Source organism: Pteropus vampyrus, unplaced genomic scaffold (genome assembly GCF_000151845.1).
Source record: "Pteropus vampyrus isolate Shadow unplaced genomic scaffold, Pvam_2.0 Scaffold343, whole genome shotgun sequence".
NCBI lineage: Eukaryota > Metazoa > Chordata > Mammalia > Chiroptera > Pteropodidae > Pteropus > Pteropus vampyrus.
The window spans coordinates 322846-344698 of NW_011889124.1; the positions used below are offsets into that span (position 1 = coordinate 322846).

Below are 21853 nucleotides of genomic sequence, written 5' to 3' on the forward strand. Positions count from 1 at the left end.
GCTGTTGTCCAGCGTTGGTCCAGTCCCGTAGCCCCAAGGAGGGAACAGCCTTTGTCCTCACTCTCCAGGTCACACCAGCCACACGCTATACCCCAGACCGTGCAAGCTGTGGGCCTGGTGCCCTCCAGGCTTTGGGTGGGGGGCGGTTCTTCCTGTTTCATTAAGAACTTTTACGTGTCAGTCTGAGAACTGCCCACACTCGAGAGTTGAAAAGCTGCTTCGAGCCGCCAGTCAGAAGTTCCTTAGTCGAGCATCGTAGTTGCTCAGCTAAGTTGACACACGGTGGAAAGCTGTGTCACTTGACAGATGTGTCATGGCAGGTCCTGTAGTGCGTCCCAGACGCCTCAGCCATCACTCACGCCGAGCACCGTTTGGGGATGCACAGGCGCAGGGCCAGCAGAAGAGCACCAGTCGCTCCCCGGTGGCCCTTTGTTCAGCTGTCATGCAGAGCCGCCGGGACCACGAGGTGCATGCCGGGGAAGCGCCCGCGCCCCCCACCCCGGTCTGGTCCCCGAGCCCGGGAACCAGCTTCTGGACCCGCCCGCTGCCTGCTGTGGCGCTGGCCTGGAAGGCCGGTCCGGGGCGCAGAGGGAGGAGATGTCATTGGCCCCGTGGGCACTCAGGGCGTGCTGGCGGATGTGGCACACTGGCTTCTCTTCCCTCCGCTTCCAGAACCCTTCCCTTTCCTTCCGCGTTTCCTCTCTGTTCTGTCCTCATGGCTGTGCGTTCGTCTCTCCCCTCACCCGTCTCTGCCCCTCTGTCCTCCGTGGCCTCTCTCCAGCCATCCCTCCCGCCCAGGCTCCAGTTCCTTCTCACGCAGGGTCAGCAGGCTTCGTCTCTAAGGAGCCAGGCAGTAAGTGCTGTGGTCTGGGTCCCATGCACCCCGCTCTGGAAAGCAGCCGGGGGCCATCTGGACCGGTGGGTGTGGCTGTGCACCAGTGAAACTATGGACAAAACAGGTGGGGGCTGGGTTTGGGTGCAGGCTCCAGGCGTGGGACCACGTCCCAGCCCCTCTCTTCCTAGGACCCTGCTGCGTGGCGTGACAGCCGCCACGGTGGCCCAGAGCCTGGCCTCGCCCCTAAGCGCTACTGCAGGGGCCTGCCTGTCCCCCGATGGCAGAAGGCTGGGAGCCACACGTGGCACAGGGAGCTGGGAAAGCTCGCCCAGCTCTCCGGAGCCAGCACATCTCAGGGCCTCATCCGTCAGCTCTGACGTGGAGCATGTTTTGATCCCCACAGAAACGTTTTAGCAGCGCGAAGTGGAGGTGTTGAGCTGGGAGCGTCCCAGTGGCCCGCCTCAGTGAAGTCTGCACGGTTCCGCGTGGGTTTTATTTATTCCACTTAATAAAGCGGCTGCAGAAGTTGGTAGCATATGTCTCGAGCCCTCCTCTGCCGACAGGGCTGTAAATATGCAGCGCGTGCCACCTCGATTCAGCATCTCAGCCCCATTTGTTCTTCCAGTTTATTCAATTAAAGCAGATTACGGGGCTGCTGGCTGCGCGGAGGTCCGTGCAAAGTCCCGGTTTCAGACTGCAGCGGGTCTGAAACGACTCCCGCCTCCGCAGCTGAGGAGAAGCGGGCTGACCGAGCGGCCCGTCCGTCTCCCTCTCCTCCCCGAGCGGCTGCGCGGGCGCAGGCGGCCACGTGCCCTCCCGCCCCCGCAGAGCCCCGCGTCGGAGCGGGCTTCGCCGGGTCCAGGCTCTCTCTTATGCACTCGCGGATGTATTCATGTACTTGCGTTAAGGGGCTTGAGATGACCCCCCGGTAAAAAGCACCCGCAAAACAGAGTGCGCCATTGGAGGCGCGGGATGATGCTCCACGCCCTGGAGGCGGGGTCGGGAGGGCGTGGCCTTGGGCTCCCCAAGGCGTGCGGCTGTCTCAGCCTGCAGGCGGGGAGGCCGGAGGGAGGTGGGCCGGTGGCTGCGCTCAGCACCGGGTGACCGCGCCGGCTCCTGCCCCGGGGCAGAGTCGAGAGACTGGCCAGAGGTCTTTATCCAACATGCCTGTCAGCAGGAAGCAGTGGTTTCCAGTCGCTGAGCTGTCGCACTGTGCCATAGTCTTTCCCTATGTTTTTTGTAGATGAATATGAAAGTTTTTTATTTCTTAATTTCATAAAGATATGCATTGTTCAAACAAAAATAATAACTATATTGTGACGTAACATACGCAAAGTAAAATACATGACGATACCACGAAGGCCCGGGGAGTAGAAATACTGTCGTAAACTTGTCATTGCATTAGCAGCAACATTAGCTGATGGTGGCCTTGGAAAGGCGAAGATGTACATTGTAAATGTGAGAGCAACCAAGAAAATTTTAAGAGAAGTGATATAACTAATAAGTGAAACGTAGAGACAAAAATAAAATTATTTTTATTTTTTTATTGAAAAAAATCTTTTTTTGTGTGGTGACACTAGTTAATGAAATCCAGCAAGTATCAGGTGTACAATTTAACAGTATCCCTGCTTTTTATTTGTTTACATCTCACGAAGACTTTGTAGAAGGAGTAAACGATGTGCTTACAGGCGAGGTCATTCAGGCTGGCAGAGACCCAGCTGTCTCCCAGCTTTACGGAGTTGCACCTGACAGATCCAGACTGTGGGTTCGAAGTGTGCGACGGGGTGTTCTCATGTGCACACGCACAGGGACATGATCAGCACCGCCCAGCAGAGTGGACGTCCATACCCTACGCAGTGTGGAAGCTCATCTTTCTATTTTTTGAGGGGGGTGGTGGCTGGTGAGGACACTTAAGGTCCGCTCCTGACCAGAGGTCTGCTGTGCGCCGCATCGCAGTTGGCCCCAGTCGCCATGCTGTGCGGTCGGTCCCCGGGCCTCGTGCACCTTCTGGGGAGGGAGGTGTCTGCTTTGCCTAACATCTTCCCGTTTCTCTCACCCACCCACCCCGCCCTGGCGACCACCACTCCACTCTCCATTTCTGAGTTCAACTCTTCTAGGTTTTTAGATGTAAGTGGTATCGTGTGGTGTTTTCCTTTCTGTGTCTGGCTTATTTCACGTAGCACAGTGCCCTCCAGGTTCATCCACACTGTTGCAAATGACAGCATCTGCTTTTTTAAGGCTCAGTCATATTCTGTCACACAGGCGTATCACATCTTCTTCATCCCTTTGCCATTGACAGGCACACAGGTTGTTTACATATTTCGGCCTTTGTGAATAATGCTGCAGTGAGCAGGGGAGTGTAGATAGTTCTTCAAGATAGCGATTTATTTCCTTTGGATATATTCCCGGAAGTGGGATTGTTGGATTACATGGATCCTAGTTCTATTTTTCGTGTTTTGAGGAGCCTCTGTGCTGGTTCCCATGATGGCTGAACCAATTTCCAGTCCCCCCAGTGTGCACAATGCACCCTTACCAACTCTGCCCTGTTGTCTTCTCGAGCGTGCCCATCCTAACCAGCACGAGGGGGAGCCTTGTTGCAGCCTGATTAGCATCTCCCTGGTGTCCGTGGTGCTGACCGCCTTTCCTGTTCCTGTCAGCCACTTGTATCTTCTTTGGGAAAGTCTCTCTTTCGATCCTTTGCCCGTTGTTTAATTGGGCACTTGTTATTTTGCTATCGAGTTGTAAGAGTTCCATATGTATGATATTAACTCCTCATCCAGTATATGTTTTGCAAATATCTTCTTTCGTTCTGTATTTTTTCCCATTGCCTTTCATTCTGTTGATGGTTTCCTCTGCTGTGCAGAGGCTTTTCAGTTTGATGTGGTCCCACGTGTTTATTTTTGCTCTTGTTGCCTGTGCTTTCAGTGCCAAATCCAAAGGATCATCACCAGGGCGCATGTTAAGGAGCTTGTCCCCTGTCTGTCTTCTTCTGAGAGTTTCATGGTTCCAACCTTTAATCTGTTTTGAGTTGCCCGTTGTGCATGGTGTGAGGTAGGGGCCCAGTTGCACCCTCCTGTGGCTGTCCAGTCTTCCCAGCACCATGTGCAGCAGAGACTCTTTCCCTGTCATGCGTACCCTTGGTGCCCTTGTCAAGGGTCGGGTGCCTGTATGTGCATGGGTTTATTTCTAGGCTCTGGATTCTGTTACATCTATCTATGTGTCTGTTTTGATGCCAGTAGTACCATACTGTTTTGATAACTACGTCTTTGTATTATGATTTGAAATTGGGAAGTACGATGCCTCCAGCTTAGTTCTTCTCGCTCAAGATTCCTGTAGCTATTTGGGGTATTTTGTGTTTCCTTACAAATTTTAGGATAGTTTTTTCTATTTCTGTCAAAAATGCCATTGGAATTTTGGTAGAGATTGCATTGAATCTGCATTTCGCTTTGGGTAATGTGAACATTTTAACAATATTACTTTTTCCAATCCATGAACATGGGATATCTTTCCACTTATTTGTGTTTTCCTTAGTGTCTGTTATCAGTGTCTTACAGTTTTAGGGTACGAGTCTTTTACCTCCTTGGTTAAATGTAAGCCTAAGTATTTTATTTTTTTCAATGCTATCATAAATGGGATTGGTTTATTTCTTTTTCAATTAAGTTCATTGTTACGTATAGAAATGCAACTTACTTTTGTAATTTAGGTTTTTATTCTGCAACTTTTCTGGATTCATTTATTAGTCCTAACAATTTTCTGATGGAGTTTTGTTTTCTATGTATAAGATTGTGCAAACAGGTAATTTTACTTTTTCCTTTCATGTTTGGCTGCCTTTTATTTCTTTTTCTTGCCTGAATGCCCCAGCTAGGACTTCCAGTACTGTGTCGTGTGGAAATGTTGACAGCGAGCATCCGTGTCTTGTTCCAGATCTTAGAAGAAAGGCTTTTAGTTTTTTACCATTGAGTGTGATAGTAGCTGTTTTATTATGGTTTTTCTTATATTGAAGTATATCCCTTTGGTACCTAATTAATTTTTATTATGAAATGATGTCGAATTTTGTGAAATGTTTTTTCTGCATCTGCTAAGTTGATGGTATGATATTTAGCCTTCATTCTATCGATGTGGTGAATCACACTGATTGATTTGCAAATGTTGAACCATCCCTGGAATAGATCTCACTGGGTCATGGTGTGTGATCCCTTTAATGTACTGCTGAATTTGGTTTGCTCATTTCTGTTGAGAATTTTGGCATCTGTGTTCATCGGGGACATTGGCCTGTGATTTTCTTTTCTTTGTGGCATCCCTGTTTGTCTTTGGCCTTGTAAAATGGGTTCGAAAGTGTTCCTTTCTCTTCAATGTTTGGAGTAATTGAGAATGATTGTTATTAGTTTTCCTTTAAATGTTTGGTAAAATTCACTCTGAAGCCTTCTGGTTCTGGGCCTTTCTTTTTGGGGAGATTCTTTATTGCTGATTCGGGCTCCTCCTCACTCCTTATTGGTCTGTTCAGATTTCCCATTTTTCTCCTGGTTTTTTCTTGGGAGGTTGTATGTTTCTAGGAGTTCATCCATTTCTTCCAGGTTGTCCAGCTTGTTGGCGTGTGGTTGTTCACACGGTCTCTTGTGCATCCCTGTGTTTCTGTGGTATAGGTGTAAGGTCTCCTCTCTCGTTTCTGATTTTATTTGTTCGAGTGTTCTCTCTCTTTTCCTTAGTTTAGCTAAAGGTTTGTCAGTTTCAGCTTTTCAAAAGCCCAGCTCTTAGTTCCTTTGACCTTTCTGTCCTCGACCACGGGTGGTTGTCTGAATCAGTTCCCCGTGGGGCGTGACAGCTGGCACTGCTCTGCCACCTTACTGACGTCCCTCATCCAGTCCTCCATTCCAGGCCGCACGCTGCAACACGCAGGCTTTGGGATGGTCTCTGGTGGTCTGGCTTCAAATTAAAGTCCTCCAGTGGTGGTTCTCAGGCTCTGTGCGCACTCCAGTCTCCCGCAGGGCCTGTGCGAGCGCACGTCTGCCAGGTCCCCCTCCCCGGGGGTTCTGACTCGGTGGGTGGGGGCGCGGGTCTGAAACGTCCACTGGTCACAAGTTCCCAGACAATGCTGCAGCTGTGGACCCGGCAGGCTGGATGCCTCCATCCTGACAGGATGCACTGGAGCCACGGTCCCTGTCAGCCCCAGGCATGAGCTGCCTGCTTGTTGGTGTGTCAGTGTGTCCTGCAGCTCATCTTCTGGCTGCCGTCCACGTGTGCGTGTGGGTGGGGGTGGATCCTTGCTGCTCCTTGGGAATCACTGCCAGACAGAAACCAGTAGTGGGTCTGGGTGCTGCCATTTGGAAGGGCCCAGTGGTGTCTGGCTGGCGTGCTGTCCTCCTTGTTCCTTACACTTTGTCACATGTGTGAAGTAGAACAGCAGGAGGCCTGAGGCTTCCATCTCGTTCTCTCCATGTGACCTGTGACCTCGGGACCTTCCCTGGGCTCCAGCCTCCCCACCGTAAGGTATAAGGGGACCGTGTTCAGTGCTCTGGGGTGCTCTCCAGCCCAGCCATCTAGGAGCTTTGCACCTCCCCTGTCCCGGCCCAACCTGTGGGAGCCCGGCTCCTGCGCACTGGCCTGCGGTGGACCTGCCACAGAGCTTCTCGCCTCCGGATAAAAATAGCACCGTGGTCTCAGAGCAGCCCCCACCTGAGTGATGCTGAGGAGCAAGAGGAGGTCCCACGCATGGCCTGAGGCAGCCACACACACCATGCCTATGGTTTGGAGCCTGGATAGGGGTGCGTGAGCCACTGGGGCCTGAGCCCAGTGGACCCCCATTTTGGGGTGCTGCCTGTCGCGTGGTGGTGGCCGCCGTGGAGACATGACATGAAGCTGACTTGCCTGGGCAGAGCACGGCAGCCCCCGATCTCCACCCGGTCTGGGGGACAGCGAGGGCCCTGTGACGGCAGGAGCTGAGCCTGGTGACATGGGTGGGCAGAACCTTCCCTGTACCTCATGGGTGGTGGGTGGGCCACCTCTCTGCCTGGGGGCCAGTGCCCATACAGGGTGGGCAGGGGCTAGGCCTCAGGGATTTTCCTGGGTGCTGGCCCTAATCGCTTCTTCCAGAACGAGGCGCATTGAACCAGCCCCCATTAGCGTCCCTAACCCCCTCCAAGTTGCCTTCCAGCAGCAAGTGTGGGGAGAGACTTGGCGAGAGCATCATGCTTCCCATCTGCTCCTCAGCCCCCTTCTCTAAAGAATGGGGATTTGGGGTTTCCCTCAGCTGCCAGCTCCTGCTTTTCAGCCCCCCTCCCTCCCACAGTCCCCAGAGGCGATGGGGGGGCGGGGGCAAGCAGCAAGCCCACTAACCCCACTTTCTGTCTTGTCTTGAAGGCTCAGCTGTCGCAGGCGCTGGAGGAGCTGGGAGTCCAGAAGCAGAGAGCAGACATGGTGAGTCCCTGAGACGCCTACCAGTGTCTCTGTGGCCAGAGGGGATCCGGGCCTGGGCGCCTCAGGTCCAGGCAGAAGCCCCGTCCCCATCGTGACTTCGCCTGCAGGCGCAGCGTGTGTGCCCTGACAGCCGTGGTCCTTGTCATCAGAAGCTGGAAACGGCATGGGGTTTGGGGCCGAGTCCTGGCTCCCCAGGCAGATTTGCTGCCTTGCTGCGAGGTGGGGACAGCAACATGCTGACTGCCCAAAGTCATAACCTGCCCCACATGGGCCGGTGTCGTTCTCAGGTCGTCACCTATCCTGAGCCGGGGTGCGTCCAGCCCGCGTGTCTCTGCACTCGTGCAGGTCCCCTCTCGGGCCCGCTCCTGAGGCCTGCGGTGCGGGCTGGGGCGCTGCAGCGTGCGGAGCACCTGACCACCATGTGGGGGACAGACAGCCGCTTTTGGAGCACCTTTGTCCTGTGCAGACTGTGCAGCCTGCGGTCTCTGAGGGCAGAAAGGCTGTAGAGAATGTTTGAAGTGCCCTCAGGCTGCTCTGCCACAGGCCATGTGCCAGCCAGTCGAGGGTACCAGGCAAGGCTGTGGCGTTGGGACGGGCTCCGGGATCTGCACCCTGGGCCAGAGCTCGCGTTTCAGTGTCACCGCGTGTCGATCCCCTGACCCTGAGCCGGTAGTTGGGCCTTTGCCTGCAAAGTGGGCACGACCTCCAGGTTGAAGTGACATGTCCTTGAATTTGCTTTCTCCACTGTCAGCCGTCCTCAGCCTGTGGTTGTGTCCTTGCTGTCACCCCTGCTGTGGGCCCTTACTGGAGGGCGGGGCTGGATAGACCTGAAATCAGCCCTCTCATAAGGTGGGGACATGGAGGGGCGGGAACAGAGCCCCGGCTGAGGCCCAGGCACCATCCCCTGGGAGCCCAGGTTCGATTCAGAGCCCCTGTGGGTGGGGGGCAGGGGCCCGCTGGGACCTGGCAAGCACGGTCAGACTGGAGACAGATGCAGATCGTGTAGCGAGAATCGCAGCGAGGGGTCGGGGTGGCGTCAGGGTCACGGGCGGGATGAGGAGGTCGGGAATGCAGGTTTGGACGGGGAGCTGGGTGTCTGAGTCAGGCAGATACTGGCGTGGGGTCTGGAGCCCCGGAGTCAAGGCCAGCGGAGCATCGGGTGCCCCTGGTCCTCGGAGTCAAGCAGGTGCCAGGGAGGCAGTGCTGAGGCTGGAGCTCCGTCAGCTGCGCCAGCACCCCGACGTGGGCCAGGAATCCCGGACCCCAGGGAGGCCAGTGCTGCCCACAGGGACCGCGAGTCACGCACGGTGACGGGAGCTGTGAGAGGAGCCGAGCGTGGCCCGTGGGCCGGTGACAGGGTCTCGTGGGGGGGCAGGCAGCGGGGCACCATTTACTCCTCCTGGCGACTCCGACGTCGGCCTGGTGGGCCCTGCGCCCTGAGCGGCCCGGTGCGGCGGCCACGGTGCTCCGCGCACAGCCGTGGGAACCGTGCCTTGTCCCCGTGGCGCTGACCCTGCGCAGGTGGCGGGAGCACAGGGCCGGGCTCCTCCCTGCTCGATCCTCGGCCGTGTCCTAAGCGCCGGGGGCGCAGCACACACAGGTGGGACGCCGGGGGTGCGCTGCACCGCGTCTTCCAGGCTCGCCTTGGACGCGGGCTGGAGCTGTCCCCGCCTTTGATCTCTGCCTTTGATGGTCTGATGTCCATCCCCTGTCACGTCGTTCATTTCGGGTCTCTCCTCCCTCCCGGTTACGGTGAAAACGAGAAGTGGCAATGCACGTGGGGAGCCTGTGACCTTCTGTTCTCTCTCCAAGCCTGTTGGGGGTGTCTTCTGAGCGCTGCCCCTCCCGCCCCCCAGGGAGATGAAGGCCAGGCCGGGCAGTCCTGGGTGGGGGCCTGGAGCCTGAGACGTCTGGATTCAGCTCCTCAGTGACGGTTCCCAGCGAAACATGGCCAGTTCGGGGCAAGCCCTGCTCTGCTGCTAGTCCCTGAGTTGGAGGGGGGCGTTGGAGGGGACAGCGTCCCGGCTCGCCGTGAGTCTGGGGCAGCCGGCCTCAGCCCCATTCTGGTGACGGTGGCTGCCGACTGCGCCCTCTGCGCCTCCGTGTGCGGGCTGGCCGGGCCCCTGCCGCCTCCCCTGACCCGCAGCGCCCCGACCTGCCGATTTGTGGCCCAGCTTCAGTTCAGTGCTTAAGGAAGGAAAGGGAAAGGAAGGAGAGCTTGAACGTCTTCAGTTAATTACAGATGGCGAGACCTGGACAGGTCGACTTGCTGTTGTTAATTAGTAAAGCCATGCTAATTAGTAAGCATGAGCACAATTCATGCCTTTTCCTTTAATGCAACTCATATCACAAGGAGACACGTCCAGGCTATAGATGTGTCACTGACATACGTCCCCTAATTAGACACGGCCAGCGGCAGCTGGAGAAGCCAGCATTTTCCTGTAACTACGGGAAGTCCTCAGGGTGCGAGCACAGGCTTGTTTCCTGACTAAGCGACTCACGTGGCCCCGAACCTGTAATCAAGCCGGTCGTCCTCCTCCTCGGTCCCATTTTCCCTTAGTCGTTCACTGGTGTCCCCTCCTGGCCCCCCAGGAAGCCTCGCAGGGGGTCAGCCTGCGAAGGGTGAAGGGCAGTGGCCGACCAGGGAGGGGTAGACGAGCAGGGCGCGCAGACCACGTCCTGTCGCCCTTCGTTCTCTGTCCCAGCTCTGACCGGGCGATGTGACGGTGGCTGTCGTGTCGAGGCCTGCGTGTGCTGGTCAGCTGTCCCGTCGTCCTGTCATCCTGTCACGGGGAGGCCTGCCCTCTCGAGGCCTGTCTCGCCCGAGGGCACGCGCCCTCCTGGGCCTGCTGTCCCCTTGGCCTCCCGCTGCCTCCGCTGTCACCCTAAAGCAGCAGCAGCGCCTGCTCTGGCTGCGAGAGGCAGACACAGACCCCGGGAGACGCTGTGCACCCCCGGGGGCCTCGCTTCCGCCATCGTGAGTGGCGGCGTGGGGGCCGGGAGCTCCTCGAAGGAGGAGCTAGCGTCGTGGTCTGAGTGTGCCGGCCGCCTGCCATCTGGCCATGGCCACTGCCTTCCCGTAAGCTACTGAGGGAGCCTCCTGGTTTTGTGACCGATGGCAGCTCGTGTCGCCTGGACCCATCCTACCCTGGGGCCGGGTGCCAGGCCAGAAGAGCCCCCGCCATGACTGGAGAGCTTCGTCCTCGGAGGGCACGTCGGTCAAGGCTCAGGGGAGGAGGCGACAGGGGACCGAGACGAGTGGGTTGCCCGGAGGCTGAGAATGTGGTTTTCTAGTCTAGAAAATAAGTTTCCAGTGGTGAAATTTCCGGCCCTCGATGTCAGCAGATACTTGGATCCACCTCCGTGAAGGGGGAGAGACTGGAGAGACACTCCCGTGTGCCTGGGCCGGCGTCACACCGCTCAGGATACGGCGTGTGGCACCCGACACGGCGTGACCTTTTCCTTCCAGCGTTTTTGCAGATGTCCTCGTGTTGTTCTCTGAGTGAACTTGGAGTCGGCGCGTCGGGGCTGGTGTCGCAATCCCGTTGGCCCTGCCTCGCTTCCAGGGGCCGCTGCGGAAAGGGCGCAGCGTGTTGGTTTTTCCCGGCCGCAGCTGCGTGCGTCTGCCTGCTCGGGCCTCCTCTGTCGTCTTTCGCGCACGGTGGCCACTGTCCCCTAGTGAGACTCGCCCGTGTCTTGTTAGGTTTATTGTAGGTGTTTTATCGTGTGTTACTTTTTCTTCTGGCTGCTGGCTCTGTGTTTACCATGGGGCCCGGGGAAGGCGGTGGGAGGAGGTGGCACTTCAGACTTCGAAAGTGACCCCTCCAGTGGCCTCACTACCCAGGCTGGTGTGGAGCGAGAGTGGATCTAACAACCCCAAAACACGAGCTGGTTGATTTATCTTTAGAAATTATGAGCATAATCCCAGATGGGAAACCCAGCCCTGCAGCCTCCTGGCCTCTCCCAGCCCCGAGTGCTGACCTCACGTCACCCATATGTCCCGTGTCCCGGCCGTGGCCCTGTGTGGCACAGCTCCCGCTCAGCCTCCAGCTCTCCCCGTGCACCCAGGTGACCCTACTGCTTCATGGTCAGTTCGCAGCGTCTTCCCCGGCCCCACCGGTGTCCCCCTCCGTGTGTGTGCTCCTGCGTGTGTTCGTGCGGGCTGGCTCAGACGCGGTCCTGCCTTGTCGCTCAGCCCATTGCAGGGGCTCACAGCACCCCGGATTCCTTGGCAGCTGCTCTGCCACCTCTTCTGTGGCACGGCCTGGGCCCACTGCCGCCCTCGGGTGGGAGCTCGGCGGTCCCCGCGTGTCCCTGCATGGACCATTCCTGTGGCGGGAAGCCCAGAACCGGTGTTGCTCTGTGACCCACTGAGGAGCCCACTGCAGAGGAGCCTCAGGGACAGCCCCTTCTGCAGTGAAGCCTTTCAGGTTGTCACCACCCGGCACCACGGGGACATCAGGGATCCGGCGAGCCGCCGACAGCCTCTGCTCTGTATTCTCCTCCGGGGCTTCATGTGGCTTGTGACCCCCGGGCGAACAGCTCCCAGTCAGGCTGGTCAAGCCTCCAGGCTCCATTGGCAGCATGGCGCACACACCGCTCTCGGCACCCCGCCTCCCCACCCCCCGCCGCCTCAGAGCCAAGGCCCAGTTTGCTGCCGCATCCCTGTCACCGGCGGTCGGGCTGCCCTGGAGCCTCGCCAGCCCTAATGAGAACAACCCAGAGCTCTCCAGGAGCCTGTTCCCTGGGGGAGCACGCCGGGGATTTCGTTGGGGGCCCCTCCTTGGCCGACGGCTCACTGAGGGAAGGATAAGCTGGCCTTCTAGGATGAAGCGCGACCCGGATGCCCTCTCGGCTGCGCTGCTTTCTCTGAGGTGTCGGTAGGGGACCGGCTGTGCTCAGTGGGAGCTTCCTGGTGAGCCGTCAGGGCCGCTGTCTCCCCCAGGCCAGAGCGGCTCGCCAAGAAGAAGCCATTCGAGACCTTCTCAGTCATTTTGGCCAGGACTCCGGTTTTGACCCCGGCACCCTTCTCTGGGAGGCCGGAAGCGCCCGCGCCCCTGGGATGCAAGCCCCGAAGGGCCGTGGCCTCAGCGCGACACGCCGTCGTCTGTGCTACTCGGCACAGACCGGGCTCGGGCTGCGCGGACGGTCGAGGACCAGCTCGGGCACCTGCACATCCGTACTGTTCTCTGCTCAGCGGCCGCCCGGGGACCGGAATTGCTGTCGAGCAGGGGCATGTGTGCCACCCGCTGTCCCCGCTGTCACTGCCAGTGGGATCAGCGAGGCCCTGCGGTGCTGCCTGGGCCCCTCGGACGAGCCGCACTGCGTGTCCTCAGCTCGCAGTTCACACTGCACTGGCGAGCTGCCTCGTGACGACAGGGGTGGGCCCTTCAGAGGCCGGTCCTCCCGGAGTCGGGGTGCTCCTCCGCCTCTCCCTGAGTCCTGTCGTGTCGAGTAGGCCTTCCACCCACTCGGGTAGCCGTGTTCGCAGGCGGGGGTCTGTCCTCGCCGACGCTGGCGCAGATGGGGTCGTTTCCTGACGTCCTTTTCGATGCTTCGCTGCGGGGCGGAGACGCGCTGCTGCTTCCCGCGGGTCGGTCTCCCACCCTGCAGCTCTGCCGAATTCGTTTACTCTTCAGCACTTAGGGTTTTCCGCACATTCGCAGCGTCACCTGCGAACACAGGTGTCCTTACCGCTCCCTTCCAGTTTGGATGCCTTTGATTTCTCGTTGCCTAGCGCCGGGGTGGGAGCCGCGTCCTGGTCTCGTTCCTGATCTGGGGGAAGCTCTCGGTCTTTCCGGGGAGCATGTCGTTCGCTGTGGGTGTTAGAAAGGCCTTTTGTCACACTGAGAAAGCTCCCTTCTAATCCTAGGTGGTTGAGTGTTTTTATCACGAAGGACGTTGGATTTTTGCCAAATGTTTTTTCTGCCGCAGTCGAGGCGGTCACGCCGTGTCCCCCTCGTTCCGGTAGTGAGGTGTTGCGTACTTGATGATTGCACGCTGAGCGGTCCCCGTGATCCTGGTGTAGACCCCGCCTGGCCCGGTGTGTCAGCCCACGGACGCGCTGCCGGGTACAGTTTGCTGGTGTCTCGTTGAGGATTTCACAGCTACATTCACAAGGGTCGTTGGTCTCAGCTTTATTGTCTGGGATATTTAGTCTGGCTTTGGTTTCAGGAGTGCAGAAGCATTTCTTCCTCTTCGGTCTTTGGGAGGATTTGGGAAGGGGCAATGTTAACTCTCCTGTGAACGGCTGGTCGTGTCCACCGGTGAAGCCAGCTGGTCGTGGACACCTTGTTCCGAGGTTTTTAATTACGGGTCGAGTCTCCTTATTTGTGACAGGTCTGTTCAGATTTTCTGTTTCTTCTTGGGTCAGTTTTGGTGGTTCGTGTGTTTCTGGGAATTTGCCCATTTCGTCAGGCGGACAGTTCACAGCGTACCGCACAGTCCTTGTCACTCCCCGAGGGCCGGTCAGCAGCGATGTCCCCGCGCGCGCGTCTCTCTCTCCCTGTGCTGGTCTTTGTCGCTTTGTCGCTCTGGGTTTGTCGCTTCGTCCATCTTGGTGGGGGGGCTCCCTTTTTCCGGATTTAACGCCGTTCCGCCTGCGTGCTCGCTTGCGCCGTTTGCGGTGACAGGTTGTCTTCGCGCCTCGTGACGTGTCTGTCCTCTCCGATCGCTCCTAATGTGTTTCCTTCGTCACCGGTTTTGAGCACTCAGACCGCGCTGTGACTTCTTGTGCTTTTCCTTGCGTGTCTTGGGGTTTTTCATTTCTCAGCTCCGAGTCTACAGGTCGCGCCTCGTGGGAGGTCCTGCTAAGACATCAGCCAGCACATCGTGGACACGGCGCCGGTGCTCACTTCATTTTACACAGTTCTTTTCCCCTCCGCTTTAAATTTTGAATTGTTTCCATCTGTGTGTCCTTAAGCTTTCCGATGTTTTCTTTCGTTAATACCTAACCTTCCATAAAGGTGACCCATGTCTTTTTTTGTTTTGGGCTTTGTGGTGTCTATCTCTATAAATTTTATTTTGGTCTTTTTTCCTTCCATTTCTCCACTTAACTGTTGAAAGTATGGGATTCAGATACATTAGCTGTTTCGGGTTCCCCTCTGCTAGTTCTGACATCTGGCTGGCTGGATGCCAGATACTTTGCATCCTGTGAAGATTCTGAGCTTCCTTCGGGGCCCAGCGAAGCTGCTTGGGAATGTTTGCTTCTGTGGCGTGTTTACGACATGCTGGCTGCCCTGGAGCAGTGCTTATTCTAGAGTGAAGTCTCGCCACTCCTGGGCCTACTGCCCTGACGCTGTACCCAAAGCCCCGTGTAACTGTGCGCACAGCAGAGCCGCCTGGTCGCTCATCTGCACGTGGCCGGCAGCTGCTTGTGCCCACGGCAGCGTGGGCCGTGCGGCTTGACACATGCAGTGTTTGCTGCCGGGCCTGCACGCCAGGAGCGTCCTGACTGCTGGCTAGGTGCCGCGTCGGCCACTGTTCCTGGGCTCAATCCATGCTGGGCACTGGCTCCGGCATCTGCGACCAGGGGAACCCCGAGCCCTGCCGCCCTTTGCTACGGCTCCTGAAAAGGGGGTTACCCCGGGAGCTGGTGGGAGGGTTCTGAAACCCAGGACCCACATCCCGGCCGGTACCCGCCTGCGCAGGCCCACACCGCAGCATTCCCCACTGCTTTCCACTGCCCCGTGCATCCGCCAAAGCCCGGCCATCCCGTGCGCAAGCAGGTACCGTGACGGGCACCTTGGCTTTGTCCCAGCAGTTAAAGCGGGTTCCCAGGTGAACGGGCCCTGCTGGTGGCCACGGGAGCAGCTGCCCTCCCTGCAGTCTGCAGTCAGACCTGAGGCTGGAGAGGCCAGGCTGCTGGGTTCGCTTGCCGCGGGCACGCTGGGGATTGCGCCTCATAGTTCGAGAGAGCCGGCCCGAGACGGGGATGTCAGCGTGCGCCCGGGACTGATGGCGGTGGGCAGGGACGTCCGGGGCCACACGGAGAGGTGGCTTTCCGTGTGGGAGCAGGCCTCGCGCCCCGTCCTGTCCGTGTCGCGGCCATGCCTGCCCGGCATGCCGCAGCCGCAGCCAGCCCCTCAGAGATCGTGTCGCTTTGCGGTCCGTTTTGCTAGGAGGTGACTTTGCTTCAGGGTGCGTTCTAGAAGGGGGTTCCATGGCACTGGGGCAGCGAGCAGGGTGTCTCCGAGGACACGGTCCAGTTGGTCTTTGGTCCCTTTGAGACCAGCTCCGCACAGATCGTCTCAGCGAGGTGTGGGTCAGGCGGGCGCAGACTGCAGCATGACGCCTCTCCAGCTGCCTCTGTCCCCCGGCCGGTAGCAGCACAGATCAGCGTGCACTGGCTAAAAGGGGCTGGGGCCAGGCGCTGCCTCTCGCTCCAGCTTGGCCTGGTTCTGGGGATCGAGAAGGGGTCCTTCAAGGGCACCCTAACCAACCCCCTACGACAGAGGAGGGGAGACAACTCAGTCACACTCAGCAAGTGTGTGTGTGTGTGTTGAGTTGTGTGTCTGTGTGGTGTGTGTGTGTGTGAGAGTGGTGTGTGTGCATGTGAGGCATGTGTGGGAGAATGGTGTATGAGCGTGTTGAGTGTGTGTTGAGTATGTGAGTGTTGGGGGTGTGTGTGAGTGGTATGAGTGTGAGTGTTGGGTGTGTATTGGGTGTGTTTGTGAGTGTTGGGTGTGTATTGGGTGTGCATGAGTGTTGAGTGTGTTTGTGAGAGTATGAGTGAGTGTTGGGTGTGTGTTGAGTGGTATGTGTGTGTGAGTGGTATGAGTGTGAGTGTTGGGTGTGAGTGAGTGTGTTGGGTGTGTGTGAGTGGTGTGTGTGCACATGAGTGCGTGAGCGTTAGCGTGTGCATGCTGGGCGGAGCTGCAGGGGGAGGGGCTCAGTCCCGTGTGTCACAGGGGGGGCACCGCGAGGGGAGGTGTCCTCCCTCAGTGCTCCAGCCTCGCAGACGGGGCGCCAGCCCCGCTTCCCTGGCTGAGGCTCGGCTTCGTGCGAACGATCAGAGATGGACTTTCCACCCGTCCCTCGTGCCAGGCCCCTGTCCCAGCCAGCTTGGTGACAGTGCTTTCTCACTAAACGTCCTGTTGGGAGCGCCCTGCATCCCCCAAGGCTGCGACTGTGACAGGAGGGCAGAAAGGCGGGCCCATGACGAGTAGATAAGCGATTCAGGATCTTTTCTGGGGCGACCCAGCTCCCTGCATGTTTACTCTGGTCCCTCGGGAGCCGCCTGCATGGGCTCTCCTCATCTGCCCCGTGGCACTCCCGTGGCCCGCTGCACACTCTGCCTGTGCGGGCTGCCCTCGGCCTCACGCGCCTCTGCAGCACCCCCCGTGTGCGAAGCTCTGAGCTGGGGCTGGGCCCAGATGTTGAGCGGCGCCGTGTCAGCCTCCAGGCGTTCCCAGGCCAGTGGGAGGAAGAGTCACACACGTGTGTCGTCAGACTTCACAGTTGAATGCCCTCCCGGCTTGGGAGGGTTGATGGAGATGGTGGCATCTGAGGTGGGCTGAAAGGTGGATAGGACTTGGAGCGCAAATGGAAAACTGATCTGTCGACAAGTATCGTGTGTCTCGTGGCTGGCCTCCGTCCTGGGCTGGGGACGGGAGAGGTGCGTGGCTTGGTGTCTGCAGAGTCGGCGAGGCAGGCCTCGTGGGCCCACCAGTGTTTGTGGACTGCAGCCTGGGGGAGGCGGGGGTGTCGGGCACAAGAGGCGGAAGGTCTAACGGGGGGATAAAGTCGAAAGCATGTTAGGTATGAGTCTAAGGTTACAAGTTAAAAGGGCCTATTTTTGCTTTGAACGCTGTACATATGTTGTCAGCATTTCTCCTTTCTTTCCTGGAAATCATCCAAAAGTACCAAGAAGACTGAAAACCAAAAAGGCAAACTAAAATTTGGGCAAAACAGAAATACGGCTAAAACCCAAGCTGCTAAGTGGCAGGAAGCTGGGCCTCAGCCGTGGGAATCAGCAGACGGGTGTGCAGGAGGAAGCTGAGAGGCGATGCCTCAGGGAATGGGCCTTTCCGGTGGGAAGGGGCCTCTGATGACGCCCTGTCACCGGTGAGGGGCACACGGCAGAGGCGGTCTCCGGCCCATCGTCAGCAGAGGGGACGGGGCGCAGCAGCACAGCAGGAGCTTTCCAGCCCAGGAGAGCCGAGCTGGGTGAGGGCGCGCACGCAGGTCTCCACGTCTCCTTGACCGGGGGGAGGGCGTCTGCTCCCATGGGAAAGCCCACAGCCCCCTCCCCGCACCGGGGGGGAGGTAGTGAAGGCAGATGGGACTCGCAGAACCATCTGATCATTCGGAAGGAGAGAAAACGCCGTCTGCTCCACAGCAGGAGCTGTTTGCACAAAACTGGCTCCAGAACATCTTCACTGATGAGTAAGAAAGGCGACATCACACAGTTTTGTAAAACCAGAAAATGTTATGGAAAAATGACAAAAAATTTTTACGGAAAAAAAATTGACACTGAGCAGATGAAAGTTGTATCTGCACATTTTGCTCGGGAATAAAACGTAACAGCCCAGTAGAATCCGTGAAGCGTGGACACGTGCAGGCGGCCAGAGTCGGGGAGGTGGGGGCGGGCGCCAGGAGCAGGGGGTGGGCCAGGAAGAGGGGCCTGGGGGAGACGAACACCGGGAAAGGTGCCGAGGGGGTCGGGGGCCCGGAGAGCAGTGTGAGTGCCGGGTGTTCGCGTAACGCGGGACCCGCACGGTTAATAATGGGAAGGAGGGCGGGGGTGAGGACGCGCAGGGACGCTGGCCTTCTCGTCATTAACAGCTGAAGACCCCAACGTCGCTCAAAGATGACGTCACGTGGTGGCAGTGTATCTAACTGTGTGAGGTAAACAGTAAGATGACACCTGAGTGGAGCTACATAGGGAATGAATGGAAACTGTCAAACAGAAACGTGTAGCTATTGCGTAGAGTTATAAACACAACCACTAGAACACAGAAATGCAAACTTGTATAAGTGTCAGGAGAATTTCACAAAATATAGCAAACGACCACAGAATGAAATGATTACAAAAGTTATAAAACAAAATGCAACGAAGTAACACAACAAAAATGTACCCGAACGTATATCAAAACGTAAATGGGCTAAACTCTCCTATCAAAAGGAGACTTTCTGATTGGATTACAAAGCAAAACCAAGAAAAGCTGGAAAATCAAGGGTAAGGGCGACGAAATCAGACGTCATGTCCTCACGGCAGTTAAATTTGAATTCAGGTGAAAACGCTTTGCAGAACACACAGCGAGGTGGGATTCAGTAATGAAGGTGCAGATGAATATCTGTGTCAGCTAATACATCACCGATGTTCAAAAAGCGAGAAGCAGTTCAATAGGAAGCCACGTAGGATGTCAGCAGTGGAGGAATTTATTTTACTTCGTAATCCACGTATAGCCAGTGGGAAAGAATAAGTAATAGGAAAAACAAAATATCTATTTTCTATACATAATGTTAAAAACCCTTAAATTTGAAACTGAAGAATACTTTTTTAGAAAAGTACTCACAGAAAACATTCACAAAAAATTCATCATATATTAAATAATAAAGAAAACTTTTTAAATTCAAATAGGGAGAATAGTGCAGACAACTTTCTCTGGTCACGATATGATGAAATTTGCAATTAAGGACAAAACCAGGAAAAAAAAAAGCTCCTAACACTCGGAAATTAAAAAAAAGAAAAGCAAAAACAACAAAAATCTGTGTTGTAAACAATACTTGGGTCAAAGAAGAAAGAGATGCAATTCAAAAGTGCATAAAATCTAGACAGAAATCGTAATGAAAATACTGTAGAACAGTGCTCAGAAGAAAAAATCACGGTTTTAAATATTTATGTTATTGAACAAGAAAGAATGAGTGTGTACAGAATAAGTATCCAACTTAAGAAATAAGGAAAGGAAAACAAAATAAGCTTTAGTAAAGCAAAGATAGGGATTTGTAAAGATCAAAGCAGAAGTTAATAAGAAAGTGAAAAATGGTAGAAAAAAATAAATACAAATACTTGCGCTTTGAAAGAAAACCAGTAAAACATATGAATTATTCACAATCCTAGTAAAAAATTAACAGAAAGCATCACCACCTAACAGAAGAAGAGTGATTATTGTGGCATTGTCGATGGGGTGGGGGAGGTGCCTGCGCGGGAGAGTCTTTCTTGATGTGGTTCCACAGGTGTATACGTGTGTCGAAAGTCACTGAGCTGTACACCTAAGATTTGTGCTGTACCGTGTGTAAGCTTCACCTTGATAATAAAGAAAATAAGTAAAATCAAAAATCAAAAATGAATGTGAAGAGAATTGTGACTCGTATAGAAATTCTATTAAAAGAACTAGGAATTATATTATAGCTCTAAATTTTAAAATCTGAATGAAATAAATGATTTTCTAGGAAATTATAGCCTATCACTACTGACTCCAGAAGAGAGAGACATTTTAACAGGCTGGTTATTACAAAATTGTCACAAAGTAGCCATTCCTGCCTTCCTCCAACAAGAAGAAGAAACAAAAGGAATCAAGCTGAGTTAGTTGCATGGAAAAATCTGCTAGCTCCTTACGATGCAGACACCGCCCACGCCGTGACACCCCCAGAGCATGGAAAGGCGGGAACACTTGCCAGATGAGCATCATACGTGCACGCGTGTGCGGACTGCAGACCAGTCACGGTCGCACTGCGTCCACGTTCACGTGTTGGGGGAAGAGGTCTCCAGGAGGGGCGCTGGTCTGATTTTAGGATATCAATTTCTAGGGTGTCTTCTCCATGTTTGCTAACATCCAACGTTCAGTCTTGATGAGCAACTTAATATGAGTATGTGGATAATTTCTCAGTAGGGTAAAACATATCTATTTCAACCCCAAACTGACGCACTATAGATTCAGTTCCAGTGAAGCCACAAACAAGGGTGTCCAGTATTACACCCATCCTTTAGTATTATTCTGGAGGTTCCCTGGTCCTCAGAATTGGACAAGAGAAAGAAATCAAAGGTGTCATTGCGGGGAGGAAGAGGCACGTTGCCCTCTGCGGCTGATGGGAGCGTGTGGCGAGACAGCCAGCCGCAGACGGTGGCCGTCAGCCAGGTAACGTAGTGAAGCGTGGGAAGCAAAACGCAGACAAACGTTAAAAGCCACATGTGTGCAAGAACAGCACGACACACATCGGAGGAGAGACCGTCAGCCCCGCGTGCCTTCGGTTCCACACCTGTGGGTTCAGCCACCCATGCGTCGAGAACGTTGGGGGCGTATTTTGTCACCGTGTACCAGGCAGGTAGGCCCAGGCGGACGGGCTCCTGCTTCTTGTCATTGTCCCTAAACAACACAGTGTTGCAGCTACTCCCGTGGCCTCCACGCTGCGCTGGGTGCCGGGAGTCACCTGGAGGTGGCCTGTCTCAGGGGACCGGGTCAGGCGTGGGCACACGCACGGTCTTATGTAAGGGGCCCCAGCGTCTGCGGACCTGGGTGCCTGTGGGGCATCTGGACTCAGTCTCCCTTTGATACCGAGGGACAGCCGTGCTCCGGTCTACAACAGCAATGACCAAAAGAGGCGGAAGGACACGATGCCACGACAGGGCCCGCGGGGACGCAGCAGAGCTGGGCACAGCAGCCTTCCGCCGGCCGCTGCGAGGCACGGAAGATGACTTGTCACCACCCGTGGTGTCAGTTCCCCCAAAATGGTCTCTGCTTTGTAAGAACGTTTGTTTGTTTTAGGGCTGAAGGCGGGGAGAGAAAGGGCCCTACAATCCTGTGGACAGAGCAGTGGACCGGGCCAGGGAGGCAGAAGTGGCCTAGTTTCAAACAGAAGCAGAGGTGAAGTGTGGCCAGGGGGCCGTCGGGCCTCTGTGACCACACGGGGCCTCATCCGGGGCGGTCTGGCAGCATCGGGCCCTGGGCCCTTGGCCTCCGCGGCATGGCTCCTGAGACAAGCCCGCACATGTAGGGACCCGAGCGTCCAGGAGCCCACCCCGCAAAGGTCATCGTGAGCTGAACCTCACTGCAGAGGCAGGGCCGCCAGCTGCTAGAGAAGCAGCCCAGGTGGCATCGGGAAGGAGTGACAGCTGGACAGTCCAGGGGCGAGTGGCGGGGACCGCCTGGCTTGAGAGGAAGCCGCGTCTGATTCCAGCCGTCTGGGGAGCATCTGGGGAGGCCAGATGGTGGGAGGGGCCACTGGACACAGAATTGTTCCCCATCGTGCCACCATCTTGTGATGCCACTGTGTGGTCACTTAGTGCTTGCTCTGTAAAGTGGGTGCCGTCACCGTTGTGACAGAAGGCAGGCCGTGAGCGGCGCCTGTCGCCCATCAGTGCAGACAGCTGGCAGTCAGGGTCGGCGTGCGGTGCCACGTATGAGTAGGTCCCAACCCTTCTCTCCCTCCGCGGACTTCGCCAAGACTGCTGCAGGAGACGGTCGCAGAGGGCATGCCTGCTGGCCACGCCTGCTGTCCACGCCACGACCAGCTGGCTTTGGGCCAGCCACCTGTGTGTTGGTCCCATTTGGGACCGCAGAGGTTAATATTGGGGCTTCATAGACTGAATCCTGCACCCGAGACTCCCCAGATCTGGTGGCCCTGGGGAGCCTGTGCAGGAGGGACCTGGAGAGGCGTTGG

The 21853-nt window shown here is 56.3% G+C and overlaps 1 protein-coding gene across 1 annotated transcript in view; it reads left to right on the forward strand.

The window, feature by feature from the left end:
* Positions 1-21853, forward strand: part of MAD1L1 (mitotic arrest deficient 1 like 1) — a 249882-nt gene that overhangs the window by 155823 nt on the left and 72206 nt on the right. Inside the window, exons 13-14 of the mRNA XM_011378518.2 lie at positions 7193-7253; positions 17009-17028. Of these exons, the coding sequence (XP_011376820.1) occupies positions 7193-7253; positions 17009-17028 (81 nt within the window). The remainder of the gene's footprint in view (positions 1-7192; positions 7254-17008; positions 17029-21853) is intronic.